This window comes from Candoia aspera, chromosome 6, assembly GCF_035149785.1.
Source record: "Candoia aspera isolate rCanAsp1 chromosome 6, rCanAsp1.hap2, whole genome shotgun sequence".
Lineage (NCBI taxonomy): Eukaryota > Metazoa > Chordata > Lepidosauria > Squamata > Boidae > Candoia > Candoia aspera.
In genome coordinates, this window is record NC_086158.1 from 45,707,459 (window position 1) to 45,720,179 (window position 12,721).

At 40.9% G+C, this 12,721-nt stretch overlaps 1 protein-coding gene across 1 annotated transcript in view; it reads left to right on the forward strand.

Moving 5' to 3' along the window:
* The first annotated feature begins 6,824 nt into the window (after nucleotides 1–6,824).
* ENTPD1 (ectonucleoside triphosphate diphosphohydrolase 1) overlaps nucleotides 6,825–12,721 on the forward strand; it is a 50,636-nt gene continuing 44,739 nt past the window's right edge. The window contains exon 1 of the mRNA XM_063306968.1: nucleotides 6,825–7,005. Within this exon, the coding sequence (XP_063163038.1) occupies nucleotides 6,990–7,005 (16 nt within the window). The 5' untranslated portion in view covers nucleotides 6,825–6,989. The remainder of the gene's footprint in view (nucleotides 7,006–12,721) is intronic.

The following is a 12,721-nucleotide window of genomic DNA, read 5'->3' on the forward strand; positions in this document are numbered from 1 at the left end:
CGGGCCGGAGTGACCGGCTCCTCCGGGGGTTGGTTGGTTATCACCACCTTCGGTGACAGAGGGACTTCGTGCTCCCAGGCCAATTGGGGAGACCCCCTCCCCGTGGTTCTTTCCATAACAGATCTCTGTTCACTCCTGAGACTCTCCTGTATGGATGTCAACAGCTCGTCCAATTGGGTATCTCGCAACTCCCGACGTGCTGCTCTTTGCGCTCTCGAGGTTAGCGCTGGCCGGCTTTTGGCCACCTCCCGCTCCTCTTCGCCTCCCTCACTTACGCGAAGTTGAGGTTCTGTCATCGCTAGCGTTCCCTCTTATCCAAGGATTGGATGGGGCCAGCGGAAAATGGAAAAAATGATTCTCAGCTTTATGTAATGATTGCATAAACCCAAATACTCAGTCTCACAAGCTCGGGCTTAAAGATAACTGATTTATTAAAGGAATAGTATGCAAATACAGAGAAAGCTGAGAATGAGCAAAAGCGCGCCAAATACAAACTTAAAAGCCTTGCTTGTGGGCAGGTCCCGCCCCGTCGCCCGTCAGGACGCTCCCCCTCCCAGGTGCTGAATGCCGTTAGACGCGCCTGGGAAAGTAACCTTGAACAGGAGCGCAAACCCAAACATGCATTCCAAGCCCTCAAAACAAGGGAGGGCAACAGAATGGAAAAACCCCGGGTGAAGGGATACGGAAGAGAGAATGACATGTGAAACGTTACAATGTTAACGAGACATTAGAATGTGAACATGACAGTTTCCTTTGGAATGACATCACTAGATAACTCATAATTTGTCTTCATATGCAGCAAAAGAGAGAATGAGAAAGAGAGGGAGAGAGAGGATAGCAGGAGCCGTGCCTGTTACAAACTTTCTGATAGAAGTTTAAAGATTTCTAAGGAATACAAACTACATTCTGAAGATGCTTCTTCAGCTTAAGCTAGCTACCTTTCTATCTTTCTCCCATATGGCTGTTTTCACAAACATACGAAGTTTGAATGCCATAACCTCTCTCTTTTTTTTAATTCGTTCAATCAGGTCCGATTCTCGGAAACTGCCTGGACAAGTCCCTGCAGTTTCCTGAGCAAGATTTTTGGAAGTGGTTTGCCATTGCCTCCTTCCTAGGGCTGAGAGAAAGTGACTGGCCCATGTCACCCAGCTGGCTTCGTGCCTAAGGCGGGACTAGAGCTCAAAGTCTCCCAGTGTCTGGCCTTAACCACTACATCAAACTGGCTCTCAATCTCATATTTAAAGAAATAAATAACCACGTTTTAAGGGATTCCAGGAGACCATCCTGCTCCACCCCCAATCCTGTAATATGTATCTTGAAATGCTGCTTAGAATAAAATATCTAAGAAAAGTATGATGTGGTTGTGACCTGCTCTATGGACATCAGAGATGTTCTGTATTTTTTTATTTAAGTAAGCTTGGCAACTTCCCCAAAACTTTGCTTCTAAGAAGAACATGTGGCGACTTCCTCTGCAAATTTACACCACCCTTATGCAGCTATATAGAAAGAGGTAGTACAACACATCCAGTTAGAAGCAAAGAGGAACTAAAAACCATAAGTTTGTAATCTAGAAAATTATTATCTCTCTCTCTCTCTCTGTCCCTCTCTCATGGGGGATACTGCATATTTGAAGAGAAAAAACTTAATATACGTTGATTCAGGGTTGGGTGGATTTGTGGTTAAGGAAAATGCTATTTGGCTTAGTAAACCATATTGCCTGTCTTGGTAAGGATTCTCTCAAGAGATTACAGGTTATGATGCATTTTTTACGATTCTACCTGCAGTTGGCAGAAAATGCTAAAAAGTGACTAAAAGAAAAGCTTGCATTATCCTGTAAAGGGGTAAGGAGAGAATATGTCTAAGGAATTTAACACAAAAAAATGATTGAGCTAAGAATCCTGTGGTAAAGAACTGAGATTCAACCCAGGACTGTAAGGTAGAAGAGATCATTTCAACTGCAATCCAATCTATGATTATAGTTTGTAGAAAATTAATTCTGAATGCCAGAGACAAAACCTGAACTAACGACCCATAACTGAGTCCTCTTGTACTCTGTGAGTATTCTTTAACTGGGCAACTGATCCACAAAGTTTGCATCTGTTTCCTAGCACCAAGTCCTTAGGTACTCTGTGTTCCAGATCCTCATTTTTCAATTTTCGGTAATTTTACCTGAATATCAAAGGAGGAGAGCCATATTAGTCTATGGTAACACAAATTTACAAAGAATCTGGTAGCACCTTTTGAAATTATCAGTTTTATTTAAGATATAAGCTTTCATGAACTACAACTTATGTAAAATTGTTAGTCTGAAAATGTATTACCAGAGCTTACCTGAATGTGAATGTACAAAAGCAAAATTAAAAATATGATGCTTTAAGGCAATGCTATAGTGTTAGGAAAAAATATTTTTATTACACTTCCACATTTTTGTCTTCTCACAAAGAACTCTTTTAAGGAACTACAAAATAGGGTTTTCTCGTGATTCCTCACCACTGAAGAAGTTTTAACTCATGGCAGTAGTATGCCAGGCTAACATCTCAGTCTGTTGCACAACAATACTTATAATGGGAAACACGAATCTTACCACCTTTAGGAAGTTTAAAAATGTAACAGATGATCATGTACTTCATAAATAAGAACAGACTGACAGAGAAAGACTCAAATATTACTATATTAACAGGAACAAATTTACCACGCCCACCATTACACTGCCACCCACTGAATATAGTAAACGTGCTGCATATTCAGAAATACTTACGTTGGAGATTTGCTATCAAATGGTTGAAGTGTCTGAAATGGATTCCAAGAGGTGACAGGTTTAGTAATCCAAACATAGTTGGTTTTTCAGATTGCTTCAATGTACACCAGTAAAAGGTTTTGCAATTCTGTAGTAAAATCTACCTTTGTGAGACTAGGCTGAATCTGCCATTACCTAAAGATAATCTTGTCTAAAAGATCCCTTCAGGGAGGTAGATAAGAAGGAAGCAAGTGGTTAAGGAGACAAAGGAAAAATGTAACCTGAACCAGACCAAGGAAGTTGGGCCTGAGCACATGGAGAAACCTCCCCCCCCCATCCCATCTACAGCTACCAAACTTGTGAAATCAACAAAGCAAGGACTTTTGGGGATAAAAGGGGTCCCAAAGCCCACCCACTTGAGTCATGTTTGGACTTGGCAGCTTCCGTCCCTCTAGCTAGTGCCTGGTGGCTTAGTTGGTTAAGTGTGGATGAGTGTGTGTGTGTGATGGTGTGTCTGTGTGTGCGCGTGCGTGCACCTGCGCGCATGAGAAAGAGCAATGCACCTTGTAACCAGTAAAATTGGGTCTCCGTGTATTTCAAAGAACCTATTGTGCCTCAGTGTTCCGTTGAAAGTTATTTGTGTGTGTCCCTAATTACTTCCCGGCTGTTGATCAGGGCTGTGTGTCTTGTCTGCGCAAGCTGCACCTATCTGGAAAACCCAGGTAGAAAGCAAGGGGGGCTGACAAGATCCACGTGCCTCAACAGGCTGTGAGTCTGTGAGTGATTGACCATAAGCTGAACCTGGGAGCTCGTGTGTGTAACACATTCAAGAGCAGCAGCTGGGAATTTGTAGTCTTACAGATATTGCTGAACTACAACTTCAAGCACCTCTTATCATGCTGGAACTCCTGGAAATGTGTAAATGCACATTTGATCTAAGACAGGAATATACATCAATGTCAGTGGGAGGACCTACCCAGATGATCTTTCAAATAGTATAAAATATCAACCATGTTTTTACTATGGCATGATATTCTTGCAAAAGTGTAATTTCAATAAACATATTTTTAAGAGCACATGTGATTTTTGTGCTGATCTATGGAAGATAATTGTGTTGTTCTGTTTGGAGAAAAAGTCATGCTAGACAGGACATCCCCCTATACTTTATTTCTTTTACAATATTTATAACCCACCCCAATCCTAACAAACTCTGGGTGAGGTACAATAAAGTCAAGTGCATGAAAACTCTGAACATGAAAACTATAATGGGTAAAAACACGCACATCCTGTACCTGTACCTATACCTATACCTATACCTATACCTATACCTATACCTATACCTACACAGACACAGACACAGACACAGAAACCTATAAAATAGCATAAGATAAATGAGCAACCAGTTTAATTAATCTTGGGGAGAAAATGGATAAAATGTCCCCACTTCATGTCTGTGACATTTTACTTTTGTCAGTTTTAAGACTTACACTATGATAAATACTTTATAGTTTTATGTTATTCACTGGGTATATTAAAATATGAGATGAAAAGATTCTAAAAACATAATTGTGCAACTGTGCTCCCCAGCTGGCAACAAATAAATTATTAGGGAAGAAATATTGCAGTTTTCTGAGTGGAAAGTATCCTGATGTGAGGACTGAAGGTGGGAAGGCAGGAAGCAAAGAGCCTCAGACTGGTGAAGACCATTAAGTGGATTGGATGCTGGTGCCCTCCCAATTCCAGTCTGGGAAAAAAGCAATGATAAGTCCATTACCACAAAACGTTAGAAGAAAGGCCTAGAATTTAAACCCTGGGGACCAATATACACATAACGTATGTACACACAAACACAAAAACATGTGTATGTATAGTTGGATTCCTGCATTCCATAGTTAATATTCTATGTCAATACGACATGTTCTAATTTGCAATGAAGTCTTTATCTAGTCATACTGAGTCCTTGAAAGTTCTGCTATTAGCTAGTTACTGAGAGCATATCCACCTAATCTCTTTACTCTGGCATGAGGATGCCCCAGTAGGACTTCCCTGAGCACATGGTCACATATCCCTGCTTATATCTCAAGGTTCACCAGAGACTGAAGCGATCCAAAGTCAGGCTTAGGTGCTCCCCTACTCAAGTGGTGTTTTCCATCTTATTGCAGCTTAAAGCATTCCATGAAGTCAAAATGGGGCTCGATGTGTGTGAAGGAAGCATGTTGCCATGATATTTTTTGCATTAGTGAACTGATGTCGCCTATTAGCTTGCTACTGTGGTCCTGGAAGCCCTCTTCCCTCCAGTTCCTGAACACTGTGCCCACTGCTCATTCTTGTTTTGCCTGTGCAGGAGATCAGACTGCAATGTCATTCTCCCTTAGACAACAAAAAAAATTGTATGAGTAGTTTACTGGTTGACTCCTGACTCCTGATATGAAGAACTCCCATTAGGATTCTGTTTAGTCAGGATCCATGGATACATGTTTAAATTCTCCTGTTACTACACAGCTCCAGACATGGAGTTCCACATACAACCAACATTACCCAAGCTATATCAGCACATACAGACATGGTACCATTTGTGTTCATTTTGCATGGATGTCAGCAACCACTTCAATTGGACTGCCAACTAGTTGACCGTATGCCTCTCACACAACCTAAGGAAAAAGCAAGCAGATCTGATTCAAAACATCCCCACCCTACCCTATCAGCATTTGTTTTGAACAGGAGTTGAACACAGTACATATGGTTCTCATAATACTTTTTTCAGGAGAAATCCCTGGCTTATTGGTGCTGTATATATTTCTAAAATAATTTTAGAAGATAAACAGGGTTTGAGAATGCATACCAAAGATGGAGACATTCAGCCATTCAGAACTGTGAATAAATTATTCTATTGATAGAAATAAAACCAAGGCATAGAGTAAGAAAACCACAGTTAAGTCTCAGTATATCAGAGGTTTGCACTATGATGATCATGGAGGATCAATTTGCCTGCAGACATCACATTTGATGCCTGCCAGACCCTCTATCCAAATAATGTTGCTATTACTTTAAAAAAAAAAAGGAAAGTTGATTATGGAACACTAATTTCATTCTTGCTTACACCTACAGATTTCATAGCCCTGTATTGCCACATTGAGAGAAAAGAGAAATACATTTCTTTTGAACAGAATATTTTACATTTCTTTAAATAAAAGTACATTGTATATGAAAAATAAGTGGTGCTAAGGATGTAGTTCTGGTCAGCTGTTAGGAAGAACAAGTCTCTGGAGAGGATATAATCATTTCTCCTCAGCCAAACCGGTGATTCTCTGATCATATATTTCATATTTCTTTTATATCATGTTTCATTTATTTATAGCCAAGGGTATTTACAAGCCGTAGAAATATACCAATTTAATAAAAGAGAGCCAGTTTGGTCAAGTGGTTAAGGTGCTGGGCTAGAGACCAGGAGCCTGAGAGTTCTAGTCCTGCCTAGGGCATGAAAGCCGGCTGGCTGACCTTGGGCCGGTCACTCTCTCTCAGCCCAACTCACCTCACAGGGTGGTTGTTGTGGGGAAAATAGGAGGAGGAGGGAGTATTAGGTATGTTCCCCACCTTGAGTTATTTATAAAAATAATAAAGGTGGGATAGAAAATAAATAAATAAAAAATAAATAAAAATGGAAATAAGATGCAACATGTCCAAGGAGAGAAGGTCTAATTCCAAACCATGGGGGAGCAGGAAAGGACAGCCTTTGTCTAGCATTCAGAAGCACCAAAGGTAGCAAGAAGGAGGGGACACAAATATTCTTCTATGAGTGGTTGCTCCATCCTGATGCAATGACTTGAATGTCAGGCAACTTCAGAAGAATGTAAATAGTTGTGTACATAGCAATGGCATAAGTTCCCTCTGAAAAGTGCCAGGACAATAAGATAAATATATTTGACTACAGTTTACAACTCTGAAAGTTGGGAAGAAAAGGAAAACAGTGCATATACTTGGATGAGGGGTCACCAAATGCCCAAGATGAACTTGTGAAAATTGCCCTGCAGGAGATGTGGAGCAGGAAGACTTCCACTGGCGGAGGCGGGGGGGGGGGGAGGGTGTTGGTGGGGAGCAGACAATCTAACCTGCTTCTCCTTCTGAGTCATAGAATAACCCCTCCCACGGCCTTGGACCGTTAAATAACCATGCTGCATGTTCCCCTCTCGGAGGCAGCCGAAGCTGATCAAAGAAGCGGGAGAAGGAAGGGCAGCAGGCGTGCGCAGGGGGGATGGACGAACCAAGGGGTAAGAGAGAAAAAAGAGAAATTGCTCTGGATTTAAGCAGCAAAAGCAGACTTTCCCTCCCTCCTTTCTTTCAACCCAAAGGAAGGACAGGGGAGGGGAGGGAGAGAAAGAGAAATGCTTGGCGGAATTTGTGGCTGCTGAAAACAGCTGTAATGTCAGCCTCGATACAGACAAAAGTTGAAGAACTCATGAATATTCATGTGAAATGTGTATTGGCAGTTTTGCCATTCAAGAGCGAACTTGTTCAGAGTTCCTTCTACCGGCTTCCGACTGTATTTCCAATCCTCACTGACTGGAAGGAAAGTCCTTGTTGAATGAGGACTCCTGTGTGTGTTGTTTCTGAGATGATGGATTTGCGGTCAAGGAGATATATTATAGCCTGTGGAGCTAGCATGGATACCTGCTCTAAGGTTGGATCACATGGAAAGGGTACAGTGAAAGAGTTTGTATGTGTGTTCCATTGAGATCAGGAGAGCTATTCTGTTTTGAGGAAGATAAGCCAGTAGTCACCTTACATGGTCCAAAGATCATTAACAGTAGTGCTTGTTAATGATCTTTGGAACATGTAAGGTGACTGCAAAGAATGGTTTCCCATGCCATGTTGTTATCTTGGATTAGAGTGTTGTAATGGACATATATATGACCATGGCCTGGTAGGAGGAGAAGGGCAGTGAAGTTCTGTTTGGGACCTTTTTTTTTCACTCAAGAAGTTTAAGCCTGCATACTGTATATTTGCTGCCTTGGATGTTTGCATTATTTCCTGCTTTTAATAATAATGGCAAATGATACAAATTCTGCCTGAGAGGCTCACATATGCTTTTATGTATTTGGTATGAAAGTTTCCTTGCAGCTCTCAGTTTAGTGTCACTGCACCCAGGAGCAAACCATTATATTGTGAGCAAACATAACTCAGGTTAGAGCAGACGCTTTGTGTGCTGAAGTCTCAGATTGTCAGGGCCCCTCAGATAGATAATAGAAATAACCTCTGCCTGAGATCCTAGGCAGATGCTGTCACTCTGGACAAATAAGGAAGCTTCATCATGTAGACAGTATGAGTGTATGTGTGCATGTAAATAAAAGAGTAGTATAAGAAAAATATGCAAAAGAGCCAAGGTATTTCTAGCTTAACTTCTGGTTGGGGAGAGTAATATTTTTTGCAGAAAATGAGATGCTGGTGTAAAACATTGGTCTTGCCACTGGAAAAAAGTGAATTAAGTTGCTGGGCAAATACGCAAGCAGGAATTTGTATACCAACAATCTGTGGTGGCATTCTGCTTTGATAGGAGCAGGGTAGTTCTGATAGAAACTTTAAGTGGCTGGGATGCAAAAGTTCTCCATAACTAGCATGGTTGCTTACAGAATTGTTCCCCAAGTCATGATTGGGTCAAGATAATCTTCTGTTTAGGAGCATCTGTGGGAAGAGGGGGCATGTCAATAGCATCAAAAGGGCAGGGGTGATTGCCATGATAGAAGACTTGCTCCTTTTTATATGCATGCAGTGTGTGCAGCACACATTTTAAAAGGCCATGGCTTCAAATGCCTGGTCACGCCCTGCCATTTTGATGCTGTTGTCCCCTGCACATGCCAATGTTGGGGTGACATTTCTGACACCTTACTGGATTGTCTAAAGTAGCAAGTATACCTATTTTTGTCAGGGAAAGCTTTTTGTGGTAGCCCAATTTACAGGCTTCCAGTTCTGCTTTAGGTGAGAAGTGCAAAAACAAAACAAAAACACACACACATACAAAAAAACAAAAAAGGTTTTCTGTAGGCAAATAGTTGCCTGTGAAACCAATGTGTTGCTACACTTATTCCCACCTCTACCTCGCATCTACTCTGGACAAAAAAGAAAGAACAAACCTCCTTTTTCTAGTACACCACTAATATGTCTTTAGTATAGTGTTTTTCAACCTTAGCAACTTTAAGATGTGTGGATTTCAACTCCCAAAATTCTGGGAGTTGAAGTCTACATATCTTAAATTTGCCAAGATTGAGAAACACTGCTTTAGTATGTCCAACCCTAATGGGAAATTTGGATTCAGATGGGGGGAGGGGAAGGATGTTAATGTATTTAAGATGTCAGTATATCACCAATTAAATCAAGCTGTCCCCAAACTGATACCCTCTAGATGTACTGTGTCCATTCCTAGCCAGCAAATGGCCATAGTCTCTAGGAATTCTGAGAGCTGAAATCACAACACATCTGGAAGACACCAAGCTAGTGAAGGCTACTCTGCATCTGGAGAAAATTCAAAACTTATGTGAAATCACCCTTATAAATGAACCCAGGAGAGTGTTGTGAGATGTAAGATATGAACAGGATAGCATCCTCTCCCATGTACCGTCCAGCAGTACTGGAGGTAATGTAGAGTTAAGTAGCAAGACCTAGCCAACTTTGGCTGATCTCAATATGCCAAGCAGAGATAATACTTGGAAGGGAAATCAGGAAAAAGCAGGGCTGTAGATTAGAATGGAAAGTTGAAAGAAAACTACATGAATGTGTCTATGAAGTCACCAAGAATCAAGTTTGACTCAAAGGAGAATTTACTTGTTTATAATGTACGGTGGCTGTGACTAATACACATTTAAACTGTAGCCTCTCTCTCTGAATTTGTCTATTTCCTTTTAAAGCTCTCTGAGTTGCTGGCCATCATTATCTCATCTCATTATTTTAGAGGTCTCATGATTCCATTTTGGATTCAATGGCTTCATATGCCAGATGGGAGGCTCTTAGATGATAATCCATGTTACTGCATCGTTTAACATGTTGTTGCATTTGGGGTTCCCCTGTTCTAGTGAGTATGATCCCCCCAGAGTTGCCCTAAGAGTTGTTGTTTCTCTGGGTGTTGCTGTATATCATCTCCAAAGAAATATTATATGGATGATGGAGCAGTGTAAGATTAGTAGGAAAAGCCAGTGAGGCTTGGTAGATGATACCGTTACATTAGTTGATCTGCTGGTTCCTGCTTCAACTGGATTGGAAACCTTACTTATCATAATTCCCCATGGAACATCAAGTAACAGACTGTAACAGAAACAGACTGGAATCCTGACAGGTCAATAGTAGGGATACCTCGAGAGCAAAGCAGGATAAGTACATGGATACAAGCTGTGAAGTTGAAAAAAGGAATGACAGCTCCTTAGTTCAGACTAAAGAGCAAGCACACCAGTGCACCATTTATGGTGTAGAGAGGGAGCATGCCAATAGGCTATTTGTCCAAATTTGTTATTAGGCTTCTATCTGGTTGTTGTCATGTAGTATAATCTTTTGCCCTCTTTAATACATAATACAAAAAATACCAATGGAGCACTAGGAGAAGGAAGGAACACTGGTCTTCCTGCCCAGTGCTTGAAGATGAAAGACAAGTTCAATCTTTAAAACTCTACGTTCAGACTTGAATCCTGACAGATGGCCTGGAGGTTAGAAACATACCAGCATGATAACTACAGTTTATCTGGAACTGGATTCTTCTCTTATATACCATACACATGGTAACTTATGAATGAACATAAATGCTGAATAAGTGGTTTGATTAATCAATCTTCTATTACTTCTTGTTTATGAGACCTTCAGTGTTCCCCATATTTTTATTTCACACACACACAAAAAACCTCTAATCCTTCACAAGTATGGGATGAGCAGTTGTATATATTGTATAGTAGGGCTGTGTGAATTATTTGGCAGCAGTTATCCAACTGGAGGGGTTTTCTGTATAAACAAATGGCCTGAAAAGCCCCTTAAAGTGATTCTCTTGAACTTTGTGAGGTCGTGACCACTTCACAGCTTCACAGAACAGGACTTAGCTTGCAGCATTGCTGTGATTAAAGCCCTCTCCAGGTTATTTGCCTAGCCCTACTGTATCGTAGCAGCTGAGTATAGACCTGGTACCATATATTGGCAACCATTGCCAGTAAACAGATAAAAGATGATGGGCACACTATACTACAGGCCCCTGCGTAGGCACAGTATGGCCATGCCACTTTAAGCAAACAGTGTCTACCCTCTGTACAACTTCTTGCTTTGCTCCTGGCAGTGGCAGTCCATAGTCCCTCCCACTCTGTTCTTTGGCTATTCATTTCTCTGCAATAGTAACTCTCAGGTAGCTTGGCTTTGATTTGTTTGCCATTCTTAAAATCCCCTCAGAGCTGACAAGGATGGCTGTTCCATCTCTTAGCTTCTCTAGTTATATCGCAGCTACTTCCCTTTGCAAATGTACCAGGCTTCTGGCAGGAACTGTTCTACCTATTCTCACCTACTGGAAGTATATGCCGACAAAAATTTCCATGCCCACTGTAATCTTGTTCACTGACCAGAGGAAGAATAGATGTTAAAGTCACTCAGCTGAACAATATAAAACCTGGCAAAATGCCTTTATCTTGTTCCTCACTGTTCTTGGGCAGTTCCTGACTGACTCACTGCCCCTGCTAAGATGTTGCTGAATCAGGAATTCTGAGAAAACCCACTTGGCTAAAGGAGCTTATCTCAGCATTAAGAACCAGCTAGACCAACTTTTTTGATTTTATTTACTATTCAAATTGTATGCTTCACCAGTTTCTTAATTATCCTATTTTAACTCTATACTCCCTTGGGGAGAAGAGTTAACTTGGATTTCGTTGCAGATTTCTTTTGAGGGCTGTGTCCTCCAAGACTGATATACCTTGAAACACTGATTGTAGTTACCTAGGTATGCCTGAAGTGAGTGGGGGCAAGCTAAATGGCCCCTCCTCCCAGGCAGCCAAGTGTCTCTTAGTCTGGAGTATTTTCCACTCTACTATAAGCTGAAAGGGAATGGTGGCAGCCTATGTAGTTGTTTTAATTCTGCACCTCCTGACCTATCTTGCAAGGATCCTGGGTAACAGATAAAGAGGGACTGCATCTTTAGTTACAAGAACAGCCACTTGTATTGCAACAACAGATATACTTTAGTAAATAATATATAATGTGACATTTTTCCTGGGGCTTCTTCAAGCTGTTTTCTGCCAGAACTCTTGGGAGAGAGTATGTATGCCAGTTTTTTTTTTTAATATTATGGCATAGTGGTTTGGTGTTCATGCTGCTTTTCTTGCTGGGAAATCCTTGTGAGGTCCAGCAGCCAGATGTGTAGACTATTTAGCCGTGACAAGTCACGTTGCCTGGGGTGCACCATGAGGAGGCTAGTCTACAATGCACCATTATTCCAGGTATTAATTTAAGAGTGTTGTGTTTCTGATTGAATTTTTTTTAAAAAAATTGCTTCATTGCATGTATGAAGCTGATACATTTCTAGAGATCATAAAACTCTCTCCTGCCCAAAACAGAACTGAACTCCAAATGCTAAATGCTTGGCAAAGCATTTCCTTAATTATTTGTGTCTGACTAGAAAAATATTATACAGTTACACATATACTTATATGCTGGCCAAGTCAAACAACTGTCAGATTATCTGTGTCAGATTCTTAAAAAGAACTAGGATTGATTGGAAACTGGAAGATGCTGAAAATACACTGATGCTCACTGCAGCTATTATTGATTATGGTACATTATTGATAAAAGCTTCCTTAAACTGTGAACATCAACAGTAAAGGAACATGCAGTCAAGAAATATACCACAGACTAACACTTGGTAGAGTAGCCCTGAAGGTCTTGGAAAAGATATTCAGATGCTGTGATGTTGTCTGTAATTACAAAGATCAGAATAGTACAAGCAATGGTATTCCTTGTGATACTCCGTGGAAG